Source organism: Trypanosoma rangeli (genome assembly GCF_003719475.1).
Source record: "Trypanosoma rangeli strain AM80 chromosome Unknown Tra_15.4_contig_00057, whole genome shotgun sequence".
Lineage (NCBI taxonomy): Eukaryota > Euglenozoa > Kinetoplastea > Trypanosomatida > Trypanosomatidae > Trypanosoma > Trypanosoma rangeli.
Window position 1 is genome coordinate 46291 of NW_021705802.1, and position 22484 is coordinate 68774.

Here is a 22484-nt window from a genome sequence, read left to right on the forward strand (position 1 = left end):
GTTTCACCCTCTTCCTCACTTCCTGTTTCTGTAGGGTTTACCAGCTTCTCATTTCGTTCTTTTTCTCTTCTCCTTACTACTTTATCTGTGGGAAGTGGCGTCCTTTTTTTTATCGGTGTTTTTGCCTTCCTGTTCCTTGTCGCCGCTGTGCCACTAAGCGTGGAGGCGGAGACACAGAGAGAAGAGGAACGAAAAAGAGAAAAAAATTGCCACAAAAAATTCTGCAAACCCTTCACCCTCCTCGGTGCCGCCCACGTGCGTGCCTACACACGCATACATCACGCACAGGTGCATTAACGAGACGGACTGTGGTCGTTGACCAGGAGCACACACGCGTATACCAGCAGACAGGCAGCCAGAGCGTATAAAAGTGGAGAACGAAAAAGAGAAATACTTTTTTTTTTAAAAAAAAAAGAGGAGTTGGAGAAAAGGAGGACAAGTGGAAAAACAAAGCAAAGAGCAACCAAACAAATAGTGTTAGTGAAGATGGCGGACCGTCTACGTGCATCACTGTTGTCGTACTTCTCGAGACACATGGAGCGTGCGGATTGGCAGAGTGCTCTCAGAGCTCTCCGCGGCTGCGCTGAGACAGGAACGCTTCTGCACAGTCTTCCACACGACAAGCTTTTTCCGTTTTTGGTGGCAAATGGGCAATGGGAGTTCGTCCTACGTCTCAGTAGTCAACTCATCGCGGTGGAAGACGCTAAACGCAATACGGGGAAGGGGAGTACTGGGACCACAGCTTCGCTGGCGCAGGAAGAGGGACTGTACAACACGCTGCTTCGCGCGACTCTTGCCGATGAAGCAGTGTCTAGTATGGGGAGTTGGAAGGCAGCCGCTGCCATTGTGCAGCGCGCCACGCGACGCCGTGTGCGATTAGAAACCTCAGTCATAAAAGATGTCTTGAACACCATAGAAAAGTGGCAACATGAAATCGCAACTGGTAGTGGGGGAAGCGGTAGTAGCAGCACCAATGGTGGTCCCTCTGCAGGTGGGGCGAGCCCAGTCTCCTGTGATGCCTTGCTGCTCACACGAGACCTGCTCGCTGCGAGTCTGCATCTTCGTGGAGAGTCTGCTCCGATGGCTGAGTCAACGTCTATATGCCGAACACCGCGGGTGCTTCAGCAGAATTTGGTGCAAGCCATTCACACTGCTGTTTTTCAGGGATTGGTGGTGGAGGACGAAAATAATCCTATGCCTTGGCAGAGGCTGAGGGAGAAGCTGCACGCGAGTTGTGCATCCTCTTTGTATGATGCTGTCTACACGGTGCTTCATGTGTGTGCTCCTCACACCAATCCCAGCGGAGGAATTGAAGCAGGTGAAACCGTGGAACCGGTACTTCAAGCGACTATCGATTGCATCGCCGTGCGACCAGACGTCGCCGAGGAGATACTTCATTGGACGTTGCAACGTCTGTTTGATGACGTTATCGTCACCCCCCGACCTTCTGGTGTGGTCGGGGTTGGGCATCATGACGACGATGCTGAATACAAGTGCTGCAGCAGTATCAATGAGGTGGCTTTGGCGTGGTGGCGGCGAGAACTTGAGCAAAAACCGGCGATGGAGTTGCCAAAATGGGAGATGTCTAGGGCGTTGGCCATGGCGGAGTTGGAGCAACGTGAGCGGCGCTGGACGATGGCAGAGGATAACCTCGGTTGCTGGAAACAGGAGCCAAAGAAGAACAGTGCCCACATGTTGACTCTCACACGGCTCTGTATTGCCACGCAGTTACTCTTTTTGAGCGGCGATGTTGCAGGGCAGCAGAGAATCACTGAATCTTTGGATGACACCAAACACATTGAACTGGAGTGTGTTGCGCGAAAACTGCTTCTGCACGGCGCGGTGGTCACTGCGAATGGCGCAGATGACTCTCTCATTACTTTCTTGTCGAACACTGTTCACTCGCTTATGATGGTGTACATTCGCCTTTGTTGTGTGAGAGACTACAGGCAGCAAATGTTGCTGAACACTGTTGCGGAGGCGCGCGAGGACCGGCCTCACACCCCCACCGGCCACAGTGGTGGTTTCACCGTTAAGAGCAACAACGCCGGTATCATCGATGGTACTCCCTCGAAGTCAGCACTTGCCTCTGGACGGGAAGTATTTTGGAGAAATATTATTTTTCCACACACACTGAGTGGATGGCAGAACTCGCCAATAGCTGCCGCATGGCAGGCGCTGTTGCGGCACGTTCTCTGTGATGCCTCTCTGTTAAAGATGTGGTTTCAAGGTGATGAATCCCTTAAAAGTCACATCACAGTACTTGACAGGAGGCACACCTCTTCCGCGGACATGGCGGAAGACAACACTGCTGGTGGTGGCCACGGGCGTCGCGGTCGCCGACGTCGCCGTGGTGGTGGTAGTGCTTCTGGTGTCACGCCCTCCTCTTTCTGTCGTGAAGAGAGACTGCGGCAACTACAAGAGCTGGTGTATTTCCTTAGTCGAAGGTTTTCTTTTGACAATAACTGTGTCATGTTTCCCTTGCTTCATTTGGAGAAGAATAACGAAACTTGGCAGGACTTACAAACCGATGTAACACGCACTGCAGGGATGGACGCCGATAAAAATGTGAGACTTTCCGCCTTATCGACACTCTTGACACGGCATGAGGAGGTTGAAGAGATTGGACGAGCTCTATTCCAGGCATGCGTCAGGGATGATCTCGCTTTAGCTGATGCCAGCAATGTGTGGCGCACATTTATTTTTTCTATTGCTCCGCAACAGGTGGCACCGTTACTACGGTGCATGATGGACTTTGCGGCAACCGAGTCACATGATGGCATTGGGAGGTCGTCGAGTTTTGCGGCCCTTGTTGTGGTGATGCACGAGAGTGACGTCTTCAGCAGCGAAGACAAGGCGCGTTACACGGTCCTGTTGTTGAATTCTATTGAGCCCGTTACAAAGTCATGGCGTGTGGCACTTGCACTTTTTGGTGAAGCCGCATCCAAGATTAGTGAGCCGCCCCTTGATGGCAAAAATGATAGGTCCCTTCGTCATATCCTTGACACGTTGCTGGTGAGTGCGGTACCGCCACGATGGCGGGAGGCATTGCAGGTGGTCGAAATTGTGCATGAACTGGTGCCAAACGTGGGTAAAGCACAAAACATGGATGAGGAGGATGCTAGCACAGGCGGTACGACTGGTCCTTTGCCTGGCAGAACCCCATTGAGTGATAGTGAGCGCATTGACTTGTACGAGGCCCTTGCTCCGCTAAAGCGGCGGCGACACTGGATGTCTGCTATGGAGCTCTTTACCGTCTATGAGGCACGTCAGCTGAGTGGGCATGACTGTGCCTGTTTTGCCTTTGCTGTGGCAGATGGGCCGCTTTCCTTTGCCCGTCGGGTGCTACTTTCACTGCGGGGAAGAGAAAAGTCTAGAGAAGTTGCGCGGGCTGCCTTAGTGACGTCCTGGCGATATGTCAAGCAGTCTGTGCGAGCTCTGAAACAACGACAGAATCATCAACTTGAACAACGCGAAAGTGGTTTGTTGGAGCAGGAGCGAATGCTTGTTCTCCACGAGGCAACTCAGGTGGCGCGCTTGGCTCTCACTGTGTGGCCCACGGCTATCACCAGCGATGAGGATTTTAGACTCATATGGAAACTTATTAAGGGTATCTGCGCCGGTAATGTGGCTGAGGCGAAGCTCTTGCTACGTCAGAGTGGACTCTATGACTCGGAGCAAGCCAATAACGAGGCAGACGCCCTCACGCGAACTGTGCGCCTCTGCCACGCCGCGCAGGATGCAGCAAGTGCAACCGCTGCATATGAAACGTTTCGTAATCGGTTTATTGGCATGGTTTTGCCCGAAGAAACGATGCTACAACTCCTCACCTTGTGTGTTTCCCGCGTTGTCGATGGCGTGGAGGATGGGACGACACGGGATAGAATAAGGATGCTACATACTGTGCTCAGAGATACCTTGTGGATGCATGACTCTTCACTTCGTTACGAGGGTAGTCACACAACGATGCCGCGAAACTGCATGCTTCAGGTATGTATTTTGTTGTTTCGGTTATCTGCGCCATCTGAGAGCAGGGCCGTGATGGGTATCCCTAAGTTTAGTTGCGACATGACGCCTAATATGCAACGACATGCTCAACGTCTGTTGGTTGTGGTAACAAATCATCTTGTAAGTAGTGATGCACGACTACTACGCAATCTTCCTGACTTTATTGGTGTTCTGCGGGCACTGCCCCCATTTTGCCTCGGTGCGGTGGCTGCATCAGCGCCGACGTCAACGTCTAAGAAATTGTGGGCGGATTCCATCACCACCTTAACCCATCACGTCCAGCATCTGGAGAAAACGTTGGGCCCTGTGGTGCCTGTTGAGTGCCTGTTTTGGTTGGGAATCCTGCAGAGCGAGCAGACGGTATCGGGCGCCCCCACGCCATCTCCCTCGCTGTTATCCACCACTGGTGAAGAGGGTGAGGAAGAGAAAGTTTCAGGAAGAGAATTCAGAGAGGTGCCGCGTTGGGACCCTGAGGCATTTGTTGTTTTGAACGACCTCTTGAGTACACAGGAGGCAACAGCGCTAGTGAACCGCACTATTCTCTTCGCCGTTGAGTCCGCAACGCGTGGCGACGCCGAGTCGCTGACGATGTCATCATCATTACGTGTTCAGCTTCTCCCGTGTATCATGGAGGCACTTGTCTTTTTACTGCATCGTCGCTGGCATGCACAGCCCCCACTCACTGCCACTCTTGCAGCAGCCGCGTATGCAGTGCAGTCCTTGCATGACGCACCAGAGTGGATTTCAAGTGAGGCTGCGATGGATATACTTGTGGCGCTGCATACTATTTTTGCTGCTTTTCACGTTCGTCATACAATCGCTTCACTTGCTGTCTTAGCACATCCCATGCACCGCCTTTCCTCGGCTGTGGATGCCATATTGAGCGGAGCAGCGTACGAGGCGGTGCGGCACATGCACGATTTTGTTCTATTGACATCTGCTTGGATGCAGAAGTGTCTACAAGCTGCGGAGGGTGCGGAGCGGCGGGTGCTGAATGAACGACAGATACACTTTATGATCTGGATTGCGGGTAACCTGACAGGCACGTGTGCGTCCTGGCCGGACTCACCACTGCGGGAGGAGTGTATGCATCAACTCAGTCGTTCGTGTGAGATAATTGAGCGATGTGTGAACTGCGGCTACACCTCACCTGTGTCCTGCAGCGCGCTTTTGCTGCTGCGTGTTATGCGCACTATACTTCAGAAGGGTCCGTTGAGCAACGACACAGCGGAGGCCTTCTTTTCTGCGACTTCCGTGTCTAAGCACTCCAACAGCAGCCACCTGGACGTTGGTTTTCCTGCAGACAATGCGTCCCTTTCAGTTTTTTTGATGGCAATGACACTTTTACACATTGTGTATCAAGGCACGCGTCCAGACATGCGTCTGCTACGGGCCTTTCTTCCGGCGCTACAGCTTGAAGAGGAGTTGCAGAAGACCTTGCATGACGATGAAGCGTTTGTGGGAGGTCTTATTGCGATGCAGTCCGCTCGCTTGAACGCCACTGCCGCTGTACGCCGCGCCCTCGGCGTGTCTTTATCGCTCTCCACACGTTTCATTGTGCGCCTTGTGGAGTTCTCTCCAATGCTGTCGCTAGAAGCTTCGACCGTGCAGTGGCTTCGATCAGAGGAGCAACTCGCAGAAGTCGCCATCTTTGCGGCTCTTGCATCGTGTCGCGGCGGCGGGACGCCGGAGGAGCATGACATTGTGGAGGCAATGGATGCAGTAGGTACACTTGTTCCACATCGCTGGGACCTTCCCTATGCCATGGCGCTCGGTTTTCCGCTTCCTGCAAGGCAGAGCGTAACGCCGCTAGAGCGCACCCTCCGCCAGCGGCTGGCGGTTGTGCTTCAATACTGCGGGCCGTGGCCAGGCGGCATAGTTTTGGCGCTGCTGCTTAAGGCAGTTTGGCCCGCACTGGATACTAAGAAAGATGATGGTGTTCTTCCGGATTATAACCAACTTTTGGAAGTCATGGCAACTCTTAGTTTGGATCGTCGCTGGAAGATGATCTCGATAACTCCATCACTTCCACACGAGACTTCACCGCTGTTTATGCGTCGCGTGGCATTGTGGCATCGCCAGGCATCCACGGCCGCGTGCATCATAATGGGGAATGCTATACCACACCAACAAGAACAGCAGCGGCAGCAGCGGCAGAGGTGTTGTGAGGCTTGGAATGCTCTTTCTACGAGTGATGCGGCTGTTCAGTTCCTCGTAATCGCTTATGTGGTGGCGCCGCTATTAGGGACGCGTTCCACCTCACAAGAACGATGGCAGCAGCAACTGCTGTTGGCTGACATGAAGTCTTGGATCTCGTCGTCTTCGACCTCCGCTTCCAATCTTAGTTGGCCGTGGCAGTCACTCTCTGCGGAGGCGCGGCAGCTTTTACTTTGGAGTCGTATTGCCCTCATGCTTCCACAGTGGGAGATCGTGCGGGAACAAAAACGTGAAACAATTGCCGCGGAGCAGAGTGTGATCGCGGCCACCGTTTCACTAGTGTCCTCCTCCCACGCTGTCTCCTCCTCTTTTTCCTCTCACTTTGGTAAGAGCGAGCGAATACCATCCGCATTGTCATATGCAACAACTGATGCGAGGGCTGCTGGGTTTTCATGTATACTGTGTTTTCGCCATGCCCTTTTCAATACCGCATGGATAGCGGAAATGTGCGCGAAACAGTTTATGCTAGAGCATCCGTCCATCTACGCGCGTTTGTGCCGCGCGCTGCGCGTTCTTCCTGACCCGTCACTTATGGGGATGAATGCAAATGACGTTGAGGAAGATGTTACAAATGCCACAGAGTCACTGTTTGCGACACCGTCTGGCTTCAGTAGCTTGCAGTACGCCTGCGCATTGGTCGACACGGCAAATGAGGCGGCAGAGTTACGGAGTGAGCGAGGCTTTTTGTTGCTGCTTGCATGCGCCCGGTCCATGCAGGAGGCATCCGAGCTATTGGAGAGTCGTTTGTCCCAGCGGCTGTATGTGCCTCTTCGCATACAGTCATTACTAGCTGCGTGGAATACACTACTCATTCGTTCTGTGGAGCTGGAATGGGAGGGAGAGGCTGGAACGCCACCGATGGGCCGCAGTGCGGCGGCGCATGCCGATTTAGATGTGGAAGAGCATAAAAATGAAAAAAAAGGGAATGCACCGTTGCGTCACCGTGTCGCTGCAGCGTTTCTCGCATTGGCACTAACTTCTGGGAGCAACGCTTGTGATGTGCCCATCTCAGTGTCATCTCTGCAACCGGAGGAGGCGGAGAAGTTACTGCAAAGACTGTACAGAGAGATATTTGCCCACAGTGCCACTGTAGATGCTTTGCATGGTGCTACTCTAAACACGACTCCAAGTGAGTCACGTTTTTATCGGGCGTCGACTGAAATTGTGACGCGCGCCATTTTGATCCTGCCGAAGGCCAGCACTTCGGCCTCTTTTTTTGATGGCCATGTTGCGTCGGCTATTGAATTTGTGCGGCAATATATGAGAGGTGACACCGTGTCATGGGTCTCACTCTGGCCACCGTTAGTGTTAGAGATGCGGCGCTCGTGTGAGTATGTCAAATGTCTTCAGGAACAAAAGCAGAGCCCTGTCTCGCCATGTAAACTGCGCCATCCTGTCGCGGTGTCATGGATGATGCAGCAAAGTGCCGCTCACACAACTCTTCTCGGTACCGTAACACGACCGTTGATGGTGATTCTCAACACTCTTCGATTGTATGTGATGACTGGGACGGCGTCGTTTCCCCTGTCACAGGTGGCGACGGTGAAAGAGACCGCAAAAGCAACGGAGGATAATTCTGCAACGTTCTATGGCGTTCGTGGCGCAGGTGCCGGAATGGTGGTTGACCAGTTTCTCTCCATGGCGCTGCGAGGGTGGGTGTCCACCCATCCTAACGACAGCACGAAGGCGCGGGATCGAGACGTCATTCGCCACCTTGTCGATGCAGTCCTTCCTCATCCACACATCGTTGACTCATCCGCTCTAACGTCATCGTTGTTTCTCTCAGGATACACGCCGTTAACAACGGATGGGCTGCAGTCACTGGCACGTCTTTTAGTGGTGCGCGATGGGTTTGACAAGCGTCGCACTGCAAGTATTAATCATGTGGGGAAGTTTTTGCGAATGGAAAAGCAACGTGAGATGGCACGTCGCATTGCTGCACGTGACGCCGGATTGCCTTTGACACGCGTCCACTTTGGTCGCCCGCGGGGTTCGCGCGACGTGCAGGTGCAGCTGTTGTTTTATCTTCGCGCCCTTGCCGCGGCTCTTACCTTTGTGAATCCGATGGCGTGGCACGGCGAACGGCAGGCCTCCCTCGATGCCGCGTACACGGCACTGATGGACTTTTTGCACTTGTGCTTTATCACGTACGGCGAGGATGTTGACATTGCATCGCGCCAAGTGAAGGCTGAACTGGAGGGCATCTTTGGCCGTGGCGTGATGAGGGTTGTTTCTGCAGCTGCATCGCAACCAGACAGCATTGTCAATGTGCGGCAATTATTGCACTTCTTGACTGAGGGCTTGCACCACCACCACCACCGAGGAGCGAAAGGGGAGCGGCGTGACGCGGCACTGTCGCTCAATAGGCGGCTGAGGGAGCTGCTCCGTCTGCACAAACGGGGAGGTGAGGTTTCGGACGTCTTGCTTCTCAAGGGTGACGATGCGGCGTCTGCGACCGCACCTGCTATGTCACTGTTTACACAGATGACCTCCATTGTGCGGGAATCGCTTTGGAACACTGCTGTGGTTCCATCGCATGACGTTGTGCTGGAGCTTCTGGATGTTGCCGTCACCACCGGCGTGTCTGACTCTGCGAAGGCCTCTGTGGAGACAATACATGCAGCGCGTTGTGGCCTGCAGCTCTTTGAAACGATTGCACCGTACATTGTTGTGCCAACCATCATGCTAGAAAAAGTGTTGATGCTGCTGCTCGTGGTGCTGCGTTCTAGCGTTGCTGCGGCAGCAGTGGACGAAACGGCAAGAAAGCAGGAAAAGGAGTTGTTTGAAGCAATTCTTCACCTTGTGCTTCGCCGCTTTCAGTACGTCCCGCTCAACACCCCCACGGCCGTGGTACTGTTGTGTGAGCTTTACGCTGCTGCCACCACTATGAATACGACGTCTGCCATGTGCAAGAGTGCGAGGGAAGTGTGTTTGGGAACTTGTATCTCTCACTTCCCTCTACCGCCTGGGAGTGAGGTGCCACAGCTACCGCAGGCGGAGTGGCTGCTGTGGCGTTGCGTAGTAGAAGCGAATCAGGTGCCATGGTCGCTCCTTCAGGCTGCGTTATCATCAGCGAGTGAGGAATCGCTGCGTCTGCTGCAACATGGATGTTGTGCCTTCCTGTTGCAGGATCACAGGAAGCCGCACTATGACCCCCCGTTTTTGCGTCTTGGCAGGATGCTTGATACCATGATCCTTCAGGAGCCTGGGGATGCCAATGCAGTCACCAGCAGTGGCTTTAGCGGTATTCATGTTAGTGGTAGCTTTACAGCTCAACTGCTGCGCAAGCTAGAAGTAAGGCCTACAGGGATTGCATCGAGTGTTGTTCCGTGGCATCGTGCCCTGCAGTTTTTACCGGAGTCTCAGGATGGAAGCGTAGACGACATTACAGACATGATGCGCTTCCGGTTTTATGTGACGTTGATGTCGCAACTGCTTACATCAGCAACCAAGGGGAATAATGGTGTGCGTCAGGTATGGCAACACGCACTCTCGGTCGTACTGCCTCAGCTCGCCTCTGCTAAGGGAAAAAAGGAATATGGCATGGATCTCATTCATCACGGGACCGCCTGTGCACTGCGGATGCTTCATATTGTTCAACCGTCAAATGAATGGGATCTCGCACTGCAGTTAACGCTACAGCTTCCTGCTTCCGCGATGAACTCCGTGTCATGGTGGTCTTCCCCTGAAGCGCCATTGTTTCACACGTTGCGGTATCTAATTGAGGTGTGCGATGTGGCCACAATTCCCATCACAGCATTGGTCTCGTACATGCAGGTTGTTGGGAAGCGTCAGTTGTCTGCCGCAGGGACTGAGACTACGACAGGGCGATTCAACCGTTTGAGAGTGGTGGCTGCCTTTACGGCACGTGTGCAGCGCCATCCGCGCCTTTCTTGGGTGGATGCGCTCGCACTGTTGGAATCTTTGAGTGTGTTAGAAAAGGGGTTTTCAAAGCCGACTGCAAAGGAGGCTAGCAACCAGTGTCCCAACAACAACACCAGTGCGCGGGAACATGAGGTGCAACAGGTGCTAACTCAGGCAAAAGGTGAGTTTGTCACCGCTGTCATGGGGCGCCTGTACAAGAAACAATCGTATGAGTCACTCCTACGTTTCGTCGAAGCAGCCCAGCAATATTGTCGTGTAAGCGGCCGCGAATCTATGGCGTGGATAAATCACGCTGCGTCGGTCGTTGTGGCTCCTTGTCAGAGTGGTGGTCTCTCCGAAGTCTTGTTGTTGCTCAATGGCACACTTATGAGGAAGACGTTTGATGACATATTGAGGGAGCATTCCGCAGGGGTGTTGCAGAAGCGTGTGTGTCTCATGCAAGATTTGCTTCGAAGTGGTCACTGCGTGGATGCTGCCGTGCTGTCACGACAGACCCCAGCATTGCTGGGGACGCGTGAATTTTATGACGCCTGCACACGTTTGATGAATCGCTCTCATCACAGTGATGTAGTTGCCTTCTACGATGCATTTATTCACCCGGAGGAGGAGTTGGAAGTGGAGACGCGGCAGGCGGATGAGGCCTGCATGGGAGGGGGTGATCGTGCCATGACGGCGTTACTAGAGGAAGAAGTTCGCTATGCAGAGGACGCAGATCTCCTGCGACATGTTCCTAGTGAAACGCTGCAGCAGGCAATGGACGCCTTTGAGGTTGCTGCAAACGCCGCAAATGGCATTAACACGAGCGAGAAGAGAACAGGGCTTTGGATTGCGGCGACGTGGATACGACGCGTAACGCCACTTATGCAAGCGCAGCACTCCCTTGCGGCTACACTGAGGTGGGTGCATCGCGATCTCATTGGTGGCACCGCAGGAAAACCTGACAGAGGTCTTTACATTCTTGCTGATGCCGTACGTGACATGCTGCACGAAACAGCGTCTCATGGCAGTGTTCATTCTTGTGGCACTCCCACTGCGAAGGCATCACTGACAGCAATGTTGGGTCGAGAACGTGAGGTTGCACGTTTACTTGTGGAGACCCTCTCAGGGACGTTTCCTGGTACTGCGTCGGAGTTGTGTGAATCACTGCTACCGCATGAGCGGCATCCGACGAGGGAACCTGGTGTTGATACAGCACTTGACCATGATAATGGGGATGCTAATAATAATGATGAGGTGTGGTGGAGTTTTCTACACTGCACGGCCGCCTATAATGTCGCACTTGAAGAAGCTTTTCAGCATTGTCGCACACTTGTTGACACTTCTGTGATCCGCGGCAGTGCCCGCAACCCCGTCGTGGAGTGGCGGGACCGCGCATTGTTCCGTAACGGTGGTACGAGCCATGCATGGGTCCTGGCACTGGCGGCGTATGCCACTGCACGCTCGTTTGTTGGGCATACATCCATCATTGGTGCGCATATGGCACGGCTTGTAAAGCTCATCACTGCCAGTGGCTCCCTCCGTGTTGTGCTCCCGACAGCCCGCAATGTTTTGTTTCAGCTTCCCTCTTCATCCCTTAACAGTGGCGAGTCTTCACTGCTTTTGGATGCTTTGCTGCTTCTCTGCAGCGCAATGCGTACGATGAAGCAGCATACTATGCACCGTTTTCGCCGTGCTGCGGAAGTGCAATCAGAGGAACTGCAAGCCATACTTGAGGAACTCCATGAACTTCACCGATTTGTGGGAGACGGACTGGCGTTGTTGTTGTTGAAGCAGCAGCAGCAGCAACGAGCACCTGCGCTGCAGGGTGCTCCACTAGACGGACGTGTGGAGTTGGCGTGCAACATGCTTCGGTGTCTTACCGTTACGCCCGCAGCATCTGTCATGTACGTTACGACACTAGAGGACTGGCGGTCACTCGTTCAACGCATCTTCATTGCCCTGCCTCCCGCTCAACGTCGCGGTGATTTACTAGACGCCTTCATGGAGAGCGTGCGAGATTCATCTGAGGTGCTTTCTCTTCTTCGACAGCACCCAGTGTCTGCTTTAACGAGTTTCCAAGAGGCCTGTAATGGGCTTTGGTGCAATGCATTGGGAATTATATCTGCAGATGGCAATTTTCAGTGCCACCTGTTCTCCCACGCAAACGCACAGCAGCAAAAAGCAATGACGCAACTGGAGATTTTAATCTGCTGTGCAGGTCTTGCTTCAGACCATGGCGCAGCGGCGATGAGGTCCCTTTGCGACGTTGTTGTGCGAGCCCATTCTGTGCCGCTTTCAGAGGATGCGAAGGCGCTGGTGAAGATGGCTTGTATACATGGCAAAGGAACTGCGTGGCGCTCCGAGTATGAGGCAATAACTGGCTTTGCACCGAGCACAGTGCGGCGGCAGACGACACTTGCCCCGGCGAAAGAGGCGCTGGAACAAAGTTTTTGTTTGCGTGCACTAGATGCAGTGGAGGATTGGGCACAGGCTTTGCGTTTGGGTCAGGCGAAGCGTGAGGTTGGAGTCCGTTTACAACATGCACATTATCAGCGCATGCTGTATCTTGTGGGGCAGCACAACACGGAGGACGCCGAGACGGTAGCTTTAAACACAGTGGTGGCGGATGCAGTGATGGGGCTGCATTTTGCGCGGCTGCAGGATGGCTGCTTCCCAAACACGCACGCAATAGAACAGTCGCTCCGCCTCTTGTCTGCGCAAACGTTCTCCCCACTTTTCGTGCTGCAGTACGCGCAGGCACTGACGCTTCTTCCTCCACTAACCAATCGTCAACACAGGAAACCTGAGAACCACAGCGGTGGTACGGGGTCCGCTAACGGTTCTTCCTTATCACTTGCACAGGAGGACCTTTCTTTCACTGTTTCTGCTGTCATGTTGCGTCTAGTTACAAGGGCTGCGTTACGCCTGCCTGACGCTGTGCGTCAGCACCGCCTAGATTCAAATGAAGGTGTAGAGGGGCTTCACATGTTCGCCGCCTTTATTCGTTGGGTGAGTGAATTCAGTCGTGTGCCATGTTTTGATAGGGGCGTGGTGGAGGTTGTCGTGCTGCTCCTGTGCACCCCACCGAAGCAACTCCTGTCAGAGCTCACCACGACACAAAATGGTACCCACCGCTGCGATGCAGGCGATGTGCGGCGTTTACTGCTTAGTGCTTTGCTGGCACATTGCGATGATGGGGCACCTATCGTTGATCTTCGCTCCTATGTGACTTGCCTGGAATCATACCGCTTTGTGTCCCTACGATGCAACCACAAGGAGGAAGATGGTAAGGATAATGAGGAGTATATTCCTACGCTCACGACGCTGTCTGTCCTACGCAGTCACGCTGAAGTGGCGCTTCGTTTTGTGGGGAAGCAGGCATCACTGCATCACGTGATGCGTCTATCCAAGCCACTGCTTTGCCGTATGTGCGCTGCTGTTGTGGCTGGCATGACAGTCACCGCCGAAGGCTTGCAGCCACTGAACCAACTCATGCAGAACACAGAGCTTATTTCTCCTTCGCTGCGTTACATGTTGACTCTCATTGTTGCGGAGCAGTCGACACTCTGGGGAATTTATTACACCGCAGAATCGGACCCCAAGAAAAAGGCTAGCGTTGGGCATCGGATTGGGAGACGCTCAGAAGTGCCTGTGTCAGTGGTGCTGCGCTCCGTAGCAGGTGCGTACGATGTGGTGCGGCAGCACTTTACACCGTCCGACGCGTTGATGCTACGCGGCCTGTTGCTTCCAAAGCATTTGAGTGCAACAACGACGAGGGCCGATCACAGCGGCGATCAGCATGGGGAGGAGGAGGACGAAGAAGATTATTGTTGCAAAGATGCCATGAAATCACCAGAAGGAAAAAAGGAAGAAGATGATGAGAAGACAATGGATTATGCTGCACCGAATATTGTGTGGGAAAATGCATTAAATTTGTTTGATGTTTTCCTGCGCAATGCCCAGCCGGACGCCGACCTTTCCGTGCCGTTCGAGGCGTTGATTGAACTGCTGTGTCGATGGGGCCAGTGGAAGACTGCCTGCCGCAACGTTACACTCGCCGGTGCCCCGACGATAGGAACAATGAATACGCCCCAAACGATGCAGCACAGGCATGCCGAGAAGGAGGATGCGTCACACCTTCTTCCCCGCCATGTGGTGGTGGACGGCTTTCTCCTTAAGCGGCTCCTCGACTCCATGGAGGCTGCACAGCAACGTCATCACAGGCGGGGGGAGAAGAGCCTGGGTGGAGGTGGTCTAGACCCCGACGGTGGGCCGCCAGGCTTTTGGTGGCTAGCTTTGCATCTTCTTCGTCAGCAGCAGCAGCAGCAGGTGCTTCTTCTTAATGAAATGTACCTAGACGGTACCGAAAAGTGCGATGTAATGATTTCATCCGTGACGCTGCTGGCCATCATGAAGACAATTTCTCAGGGAAGAGGCGACTATGCGCCCCGTTGAGGGTCGTACGATAGATGGAACTGTTGAGAGCAAATGCCGAATATTTATTGCGACGCAGCATTTTTTCAGTCAAACAAACATTAAAAAAAAAAAAAGTTTGATGTTGTTTTACTACTGTATTGTTTTGCGTTTGTCTTTTCTTCTGGCTGTCTGCGTGTGTGTCTATGCGGCTCGCCTGCATAACGGTCACAAAGGCATCCAATTCACATGCATAGCCAAAGTCTGTGGTTAAACAATTTGTAGTATAAACGTAAGTGGACGTCTTGGGCGTATTGTTTTTTTCCTCCCTTTGCATGTGTTTGTGTTGACGTTGCGGTTCTCTTTGTCACTGGTTTTATTATTATTACTTTTTTTTCTGTTTTTGCTCTAGTAACAGCAGCATTAGGGGAAGTGGCTGGGCAAACTCTTCCTCAGACGCACGCGCATACATTAGGCGTACGCGCATACATTGGGCGTACGCGCATCGCTACCTCAGTTATCTTTCTTAGCTCTGGGTCTTTGCGGCTCGTGGATAGCACTGTTGTAAGTGTCTACATATATTCGGGTGTTTGGTTTCTTTTGCAACGCTACGTTTGCATTTCCTTGTAGTACGACCGACCTGCACCACCAGCAACAGACACACACACACACACACACACACACACACACGTATTCAACTTCTGCCTTCGTAGTACTTAGCTGTGCCTGTGTCACATTAACAAGTAACACCCAAACAAGGCAGGAGGAGGATGAAGGGAAGGACACGGAAAGAGAAGCGTGTGCAGCCGAGGCAGAGGATTGCAGTACATGTGGCGGGTTCTTATTCTGATGTTGTGGACTCTTCCGATAGGTTAGATAGGCAGTGGAACGGATTTTTGAATCAAGATTCGACGTATTTTCCAAATAGGGCGCCGTCGTCAACAGGGAACTCGCGCAGTGCGGACAACTCAAATCAAATATTGTCGGTTATACCGCACCCACCTGTACGGTGTGACACTAAAGTGGCATCATCTGCAACAACATGGCACCTGGACCCAACTTGCTTGCCTGACAATACTTTGGAGGCAGAAAAGAGATCCATTCAATTATTGAAATTGCCTTCTTTTTTCTCAGTGGGGAATACAGATGAAACGTCGGCATGTAGTCACAAAGACGAATACAAGACATTGAATTCTTCTAATGCTCTTATGGGGCACGAAGCCCCTGTTTTGACGGCATTAGGATCAAATGAGCCACCAATGTTGAACGCTAGTCTCTCCGCAGAGGCTTTACCAAGGCGACAGCCTCGACAGAACAGCGAACCTCATGAAATTGAAGAGGACTCTGCAGCGGATGAAAAGGGGCTTGGGAAACAACACCACAGAGTGAACCATACAATACCTGAAACGAACGCTATTACGGCCGGTCAATTGGATACTTCGTGTGCTTTTAGTGATGGTAATGGAAATACCGTAAACGTTGCTAATACGAGTCGTGTGGGTGACCCTGCTCAGTCACCGATATCAAAGCCCCAGGAATTATGTTGTGATTGGGCATCATGTGACTCCATTGGCGCCAACTCCTTACCTTTGGAAAATAAAGAATCAAATGCGTCTTCTGCTTCTCCATGCGCCGTGCGTCCGGATGCTTCAAAGAACATGAACTTTGAAATGCATCATACGCACGAAGGACATAGGGAAGAAGGTAATGAGGCAAAAAGTGGGGATTCTAGGTGGTGTCGAACGCGAGGGCTTCCGCTAGTTTCTGTGCTAGTACCGTACTTCCTAGTCCTTCTCTGCTTGTCTCTGTTCTGTTCTCTAACACCGTATTACGTGACGATGTTTAACGTTCGAGATTCCGTTATGGAGATTCATGACTATATTCGTCTTGAGCTCCAGTCACAGCTAGACAGCGCGCTAAATATTGCTGGTGTCTTGGCAAACGTTTTCGTCGCTCTGTACATTCGAAATGAGCGGCATCCGAATCCAAACGATGAGTGGGTGCCGATGGGCGTTCAAATGTCGCAGCGTTTGTGTGCTGCGTTACATAACATGGATCATCATAGGCTACTAACCCATGCTTATATTGCCTCTATCCAGCGTGACGAGATTGCACTTTGCACAAGAGGATTTCATCCATACTATCTTTCCACAACTAATCGGAACTCAACCGATCGTGCAATTGTTTCCCTTCTCGCTGTTGACCCCGTAACAATGACACTACTTGACCCACCATTGGTTTTGAAGGAACTTCACACGCCCTTTCAGCTGAAGGATCTTGTAAATAATTTGACTCCCACAGGGAGTCTGCTTAAGGCATGGAAGGCGGATGTGGATGCAGGGCGCGAGCCAAGAATGCAACAGTGGATGGTAGAACACTTTCTCAACTCAGGGTACGCATACACGCACCCGTTTATTGAGAAGAATGGCTCCGTTGCGTTTGTGAAGGTTTCAATTGACCTTAGAAAGGTAATTGATCAAGTTCTAGTGGATAAAAGTGGGTCACTTCATTCAACTCGTGTCATGTTGCTTGAGAATGGTGAAGATTTTGAAAAACTGACGCTGGTCGCGAGCAATTCTCATGGGAAATGGGATTCGGGGAACAAACGAGGGGAACTTGGACTTTCACCCGTCTCAAATCCGATGGAAGGTGACGAATATGGTGAGCATATTTTTTTTGGAACTAGTTTCGGCGAAGGGAAAACTGGGGGTTTGCCTGCTTCAAGGAAAAGATGGAAGTTGGAGGATCCGTTAATGCGCAGGGCTTTTCAGTATGTAAAGATGAAGGAGGTCTTGGCGACGGTGCGCAAGGGAAAGGCCTTCCATACCAGGTTCCTGTACCGCGGAGCATTGAGCACCTTTAGTGTCTCCTTGATGCAATCAGAGCACAATGCCACAATGCTCTTGTTCGTTGTAGCACCTCACCTCTACAGTGAAGGCCTCCAAACCCCTCATTTACTCAGTTTTGTTGGAACCTTTCTCACCACACTCTCGTCAACTCTGCTGGTTTATGCTGTCCTCACCATCTTCGTCAGTCGTCCACTGCATAATATTGCGGCAGAGCTTCGTCTGACGGCAAAGGTGGAGGATACTTCGCTCAGTGATTCTTCCACGAACGCCGGTAACAAAAGCGACAGATTTGCATTGCTGGAGATATACGTACTAGAAAGTGTGGCCGCCTCACTGAGGGATCAAATGTGTCACCTCCGCTCCTTCTTACCCCAAGGGCTCTCATCGTTAAGGCCTATCAGTGAAGAGCGGGGATCGCGCTACATGGACACTGGCGTTAAGAATGAAACAGGTGGTAGGAGTCTGATGAACAAAGGGAATAATAAGGCATTTATGCCTGAGTCTTGCCTCAAATGTGTAAAAGAATCGGGGATTGGGGTAAGTGGAATTTATGGTCCACAAGAGCAACTTAACGTCTTTGAGGACATTATGTGTTCCGTGGTCTCTGTGCACATCTTGGATATCAAAACAATTGTGGAATATGCAAGTGAAATAGCAAATATCGTGGTGGAGGCAGCCAGAAAGTTCGGAGGAGGTATTGATGTTTTTCTACCAGAAACCTTTAACCTGAATTTTCCTCGTCGGGGAGAAAGTCACTCCGATAAGCTGGACGCAATACTTTGCGCTCTTGAAATTCATCACAAACTCCCTGATGTCGTGAGGTGTTGCTGTGTCATTCTTGTTGATAGCGGTATCTTTCATTTTGGCGTCTGCGGTGGTCCGGAGAAGAAAGAACCCGTCTTATGGGGCAGAACCATCAGTACAGATCTGATTCACGTGCAGCGTTGTTATGGTGTTTCGCTTGCCATACTTCAATCCACAGTTCCCTTCATTCGTTCCCGTGTTAATGTGTTGCCTTTTGCATCGGTTCGTGTTCATGCGCCAGATATGTCACCTAAAGTTACGTTTCATATCGTTATTGAAGATATTGTAAATGAATCGTCATGGCAGTGCGTGGAGGAGACCTATTTGAAGGGGTTTCGCTACCTTACGGTTAAGGCCTTGACGGAGGCACGTATGTGTTTTGAAAGCCTTCTCGCCTCACCGTATGTGACGCCCCAGCTGTTATGCCTTCTTCGTTGTCAACTGGCTCAGGTGCAACAATGTGAAGTTAAGTCGGGTACTACTATTGCACCAGAGCGATGTCATTTAGGCTCAGATCGTGTAGATACCACGACATCAAAGTGGTCACCTCTCTCAATATTACACAGTGAAAGCACCATGACAGGGGCGCATCACCACATACACACTTCACGCGAATCACGGAGACGACCCACATATAGTGACACCTCAAGTGTTTTGTCAGACGCACAACTTGCTTCGGCAGGAATAACCATCACTTCTGAATTTTGGGACAAAAAAAATGTTAGATGGAAGCGTGCGGCTGAAGGCTTTCCAGAATGCGGTCGATTTCCTGTCTTTCTAGGCATCAGTGATACAGGCACTCTCGCAGCACTTAAATTTGTGCCGATTTCATCGCTTCAAGAGTATGGATTTGCGGACCTGGAAACCCTTGAACGCGCCTGGGCGCATGCACAGACACTTTACCACGAGAACATCGTACAGTTTCTTGGCTATGGTCGATCAAAGGAATATGTGTGTAGTATTGTGGAATATGTTCCTGGTGGATCACTGCGTGATACACTGCGGCGATACGGCCGTCCCTTGCCACTCATGGCGATAAAACGTTTTTTGGTAAGTGCATTGCGGGGACTGGAGTACCTACACAATCGTGGTCTCGTTCATGGCAGTCTTCGACCAGAAGGTGTACTAGTGGCGGTGGAAGGATTATACAAATTAGGGGGAACCAGCACGGCATGTACAGCAGAGGAAGCAGCCTCAACGACAGCAGAGAGTCTGCGGCTACAATCTTGCAGCAATAGATGGGCTTATAGCAGTCCAGAGGTCTTTACTAGTGGTCAAAGAAGCGCAGCAGCAGACATTTACGCTGTGGGCGTCATTTTGCTGGAGTTGATTACAAACCAAATGCCGTGGCGCTGGATGGACCTAACAGCGGCAAGTCAGCGGAAGGAAAGTCCTGCCGCTGAGGATGAAACCACTTGGCAACAAAACGCAAAGAAAACCGTTACCGATCTAACTGCAATTCTGTCAGATTATGATTCCATGAAAGAGGCTCAAATGCAAGGAGGCATTTCCTTGGTTGAAATTCCGCGGGAGGGGGATGCAATCCTTCAAGAGGTACTAAGAAGCTGCTTGGTAACAGATCCCAAGGGACGCAAAACGGCTTCTGAGCTTCTGCAGCTCCTGCATAACATGCAGTGACAAGGTCACGAAAACGTCATAGCATAAAACGGATTCTGCTACATTTTTTTTTTGTTGTTGTTGTTTTTGTTTGATTGTGTTGGGAGTCCTTTGGCACGCACCGAACTCGATCAGGCTCCTGTTGGGGTCATACACAAAAGGGTCCGGTACGTTAAAAACATGTTATGCCGGTTTACTGAGGTGTGGGAGGGGACGGAGTCGTGCTTGTTTTTTTCTGCTGGCACACAGTCTGCTGCACTCCGCCTTCAGCCGCCACGACACAGGGTTGAGGAGGCGGAAGCCGCAAAGGATGAAACTCGCAGCCAACTGCGTGATGTCACCACGAGCATTTTAATGGCTGCACAGTTTTACGTGTACAGTAGCGGGGGGTAACTGCTGCCGCCCGGTGTGCACATGGCTTTGTGGCGGGAAGTGCTGCAATGGGAAGAAAAAAGTAACGTAAAAAAGGGGGCACTCATAAATGGGGAAACCCCTTCGAAGGCCGCGATAGCACCGCCGTCAACGGAGCGGTGGACTGGAATCAGCAATGCCAGCAGTGGATGGGGAAGCTTTATTGTCTGAGGTGAGGCAGACATGATTGACAGGACGAGGTGTGGGCGGCCGAACGCGAATATCAAGAATAGGTAAATAAAAATGTGAGATTCAATACTTTGAGGGATTATGCATCTCTTTCAGGCAAATTGAGCCAGCGGAAGTGGCCGCAGCGAAGTTCGAGTTGAGACATCAAAAACCACACATAACGAAAAAAAAAAAAACGAAAAAAAAAACAAGGAGCACAGCCGAACGAACATTACCCACATCAGAACCCCCTAATACCTTTAAAGGAGAATCGCGTACATATTCAAAAAAACAGCTTATGTTGCCTTATACATTATTAGGAAACATTACTATTGGACGTGGACATTATTTTTTTGTTTTGACGGAGACAGTGAAGGCGACATTTGTGCGGCAATGAAGCTCGTGGTGTGAAAGAAAGCTGGGCGTGGGGCTCGCATGCAATGTCTGGGGTGTGAACCGTAGTCCGAGGTTGAATGGGAAAGAGTTTAAAAAACAAAAAAAAACATGTTCCTCTCTATGAAATGAGGCAAGACATGAGCTTGTATCTGGCTGGAAGTGTGGGAGAGAGTAGGGTTTGACGGGGTGGCTCTCTTTTACTTTTTGTACCAAAAGCAACGGGGAGGGAATAATGCCAGATGTCATTGTCTGTAGAAGACTATAGTCAGATGACTATAAGCTGTGCAGGTGCGTAACATCTACCCCATTAGGACATGTCAGATGACATTTTTTTTTCTACTTTTTGATTTTGCTCGTTTCGGCTCTCAAAGAGCTATGAATGATGTTCTAATGGAACTCGTTACTAAAGAAGGTGTGTAGTTTTAATCGAAGTCCGCTCCTTCTATGCAGAGGTGGCATACATCTCTGTGGTGTATGGCCAGCTTCAGGAGTGATGGTATCGATTGCGTGCGTGCTCAGACGCCCGAGTGTGTATTTTTTGTTTGTTGTATGCATTGGACCAGTATGTGTGTGTGTGTGTGTCTGTGTGTCTCTCTCTCTCTGTCTGTGTGTGTGTGTAGTCGGCCTTATATGGCAGGCCTACCACTTTTGCCAACACAGTCAGCGGTGAATAGCAACCGTCAGAAAGAAACAACACTGATAAACAAGCGACATAGGCGACATTCATCACTTTGCCCTCTCTGTTTTTTTTCTTCTTATTTTGCAGACTGTGGTATATGTTAACATCTTTTTTTTTTTCCCATTGCACTCAGACAATGCTATTTCTCGTTTTGTTGTTGTTGTTTTTTTTTTTTGTGACTATGGAATGGAAATGTTTGACCAACAAGTACATAAATCAAACAAACAAACAAGCGAAGACATGAATGTTTCAATGTGTGTATATATACCTACATCTATCAAAGCATCCATAAAGTAGCACTTTGTTACATACTGAATTTGATTTGCGTGCGGCGCTGTATTTTACCTCGCAACTTTTCTCACTTGTTATTTATTTATTTATTTTATTTTTATTATTTTTTTCAGTTCATCGACTACATATTATTTTAATGGCGTTTCGTTAACCGGCTTCTTCTTCTTTACACAATGCACAAGAACATCCTTAACAACCCAATGACAGAAGATTCCCAATTTTGCGGAAAAACATCGAGATACAAAATCAAATATTGGGATTGGCACCAACGAAAATGAGCATCGCCAATAAATGCCACGCAGCACACTCAAGATAGCGGCGATGCAGTGGTGGGAGAAGGCGGGAGCCGTGGAGCAGTCCAAACTTGCGGGGGAGCCGCTGCCGTGCAGGTCGTCGCAGGTCGAGCGTCTCAGGACCGAGTGCGTTGCGCATGTGGCGCGGGGCGACGCGACACCGTTTGTGCGGCGACCACGCCCGGCAAATAGCGAGCGTGACGACGTGTTTCCCAGCGACGCTTTCTCGACTGCTACCGGCAAGGACACCATCAGCGGGAGGATGGCCAGTTTGACAGGCTCTTTCCGTGGTGACGCGGCGCTGACTGCGCCAGGAAGTGGCACAGTCAGTTTGGAGGTGGCTGCCGGGTGCCTGCCACGTCAATTCACGGACCACCTGGGGGGCGTCTGGAGGCGCGCCTTGAATCCGATTGAGGACGCTGCCACGGATGCCACTCCTGTGTACATGGGCATCTCCGCCACCGGGACGCTCGC

At 51.3% G+C, this 22484-nt stretch overlaps 3 protein-coding genes across 3 annotated transcripts, besides 8 other annotated features; all 3 read left to right on the forward strand.

The window, feature by feature from the left end:
* Nucleotides 1–486: 486 nt before the first annotated feature.
* TraAM80_02498 (putative DNA repair and recombination protein RAD54) lies at nucleotides 487–14544 on the forward strand (the record flags this gene model as incomplete). Its single annotated transcript, XM_029379498.1, has 1 exon — nucleotides 487–14544. One exon carries the CDS (start codon nucleotides 487–489, stop codon nucleotides 14542–14544), a length of 14058 nt encoding a protein of 4685 aa, XP_029240651.1.
* Nucleotides 14545–15160: 616 nt separating this feature from the next.
* Nucleotides 15161–15192: a microsatellite.
* Nucleotides 15193–15272: 80 nt separating this feature from the next.
* Nucleotides 15273–19793, forward strand: TraAM80_02499 (protein kinase; the record flags this gene model as incomplete). The annotated part of the gene is made up of 1 exon (XM_029379499.1): nucleotides 15273–19793. One exon carries the CDS (start codon nucleotides 15273–15275, stop codon nucleotides 19791–19793), a length of 4521 nt encoding a protein of 1506 aa, XP_029240652.1.
* A 43-nt stretch (nucleotides 19794–19836) lies between these two features.
* Nucleotides 19837–19875: a microsatellite.
* Nucleotides 19876–20535: 660 nt separating this feature from the next.
* Nucleotides 20536–20563: a microsatellite.
* A 746-nt stretch (nucleotides 20564–21309) lies between these two features.
* Nucleotides 21310–21365: a microsatellite.
* Nucleotides 21366–21574: 209 nt separating this feature from the next.
* Nucleotides 21575–21603: a microsatellite.
* A 22-nt stretch (nucleotides 21604–21625) lies between these two features.
* Nucleotides 21626–21658: a microsatellite.
* Nucleotides 21659–21791: 133 nt separating this feature from the next.
* Nucleotides 21792–21827: a microsatellite.
* Nucleotides 21828–21853: a microsatellite.
* Nucleotides 21854–22008: 155 nt separating this feature from the next.
* On the forward strand, nucleotides 22009–22482 carry TraAM80_02500 (putative protein kinase; the record flags this gene model as incomplete). The annotated part of the gene is made up of 1 exon (XM_029379500.1): nucleotides 22009–22482. A coding segment is annotated over one exon (474 nt), but the record flags the coding sequence as incomplete, so codon positions are not given.
* Nucleotides 22483–22484: the final 2 nt, after the last annotated feature.